Source organism: Habropoda laboriosa, unplaced genomic scaffold (assembly GCF_001263275.1).
Source record: "Habropoda laboriosa isolate 0110345459 unplaced genomic scaffold, ASM126327v1 scaffold561, whole genome shotgun sequence".
NCBI lineage: Eukaryota > Metazoa > Arthropoda > Insecta > Hymenoptera > Apidae > Habropoda > Habropoda laboriosa.
In genome coordinates, this window is record NW_017100686.1 from 65150 (window position 1) to 66600 (window position 1451).

At 27.0% G+C, this 1451-nt stretch overlaps 1 protein-coding gene across 1 annotated transcript in view; it reads left to right on the top strand.

Annotated features, from left to right (window-relative positions):
• LOC108576858 (FAD synthase-like) overlaps positions 1-1451 on the top strand; it is a 4691-nt gene that overhangs the window by 838 nt on the left and 2402 nt on the right. The window contains 3 exon segments of the mRNA XM_017939921.1: positions 49-427; positions 754-933; positions 1274-1451. Coding sequence (XP_017795410.1) covers positions 49-427; positions 754-933; positions 1274-1451 — 737 coding nt within the window.

Sequence of the window (1451 nt, forward strand, 5' to 3'; positions counted from 1 at the left end):
TGGTAGAGACTTTTTAAGAACTGTTTTTAAAACTGACATTTTGAACAGACGAGCCAGTAATGAAGCTGGTATGGAACATGTTATAATGAACTTACCAGCACTTGCTGTTGAATTTTTGGATGTATTTTTTCATTCATTTAATCAAAATGAAATTAAACAAATGTGTTGTCAACCACCAACCATACATTTATACTGTTTTGTAAAAGCAAGTAAAAATGAAGATGCTTGTAAGCTGGGACAATCAATGGTAGAACAAAAACTTAATTGTACATTAAGTTCCGATTCTTTGGTTGACATACATTATGTTAGAAATGTTTCTGTGTCTACAGAAATGATTCGTGTATCATTTTTATTAACTGAAAGTATATTAAAAGGTGAGGAGCCAGCAATGAAGAAATTAAGAATGGAAAATAATATTAATATACCTGTAAGTGATAATATTGCAGAGAATAATGGGAAAGAAGAAAAGTATGCAAAAGGAGCAAAAGAACAAAAATGTGTTCAAAGTAGTAACAATTCGTAGTGTTAAACTAAAGGCAAAAGCACAAAAAGTGACGACTAATTTAAAAAAAGTAAGTGAATTTTTATGAAAAGTGTAAATAAGGATGTGCTTAAATGCAAATAAGTAATTACATATATGAATCTTTCATGTGAAAATATATATTAATATTTGGATTTCATTAGAATGTATAGCTAAACAATATGATAGATTATAACATAAATTTTTTACATTATTTTACTTCATTTCAATAGTTAGATTTGAAAGAAAATAAAGCAGCTGCAGGATGCAGGGATAAAAGTGCTGAAAGAGATCAACTAATTGAAGAATTGCGCAAGGAAATACATCAGTGCAAACTAAAAATGATGGCAGACAATGCAAAGCAAGGAAAAAGGAAGAAAATGCAAAAATCAGCTCCAGTACAAACTGATACAGTAACTTCTCTAGTTAAACAAATGCAAATTTGATTAAAATATTTAGTTTAGTTTTTAAGATATTTTTAATATATTGCCCTCTATTAAAAAAAAAAAGAATGTAATAATATTAATTGACTCTATACAGTATAATAAAACTATTGTAAATTTATGTAAACTTTTGTTGGACAAATGGACAAATGGACAAAATAAATATAATTAAAAAAACAAATTTAGTGGATTAATAAGTTACTTCTCATCATGCACTTCTAATTTTAGTTACCTAATCACAGATACTATTGTTTAGTCATAATATAATTTTACTGAATTCTAAATAAAGAAAACTGAAAATGTCTAATAGACACTTTTGTATTTACTTTACAATTATTTATATAAATCTTCAATATGTATAGGAAAACCATTCGTGATGGAGATCATCTATACTACTGCAGGATTCATTGTGATAGGAGATGAAATTTTACGTGGACAAATTATAGATACAAATACATCATATTTGGCAAAAAAATTACAAGCTTCTG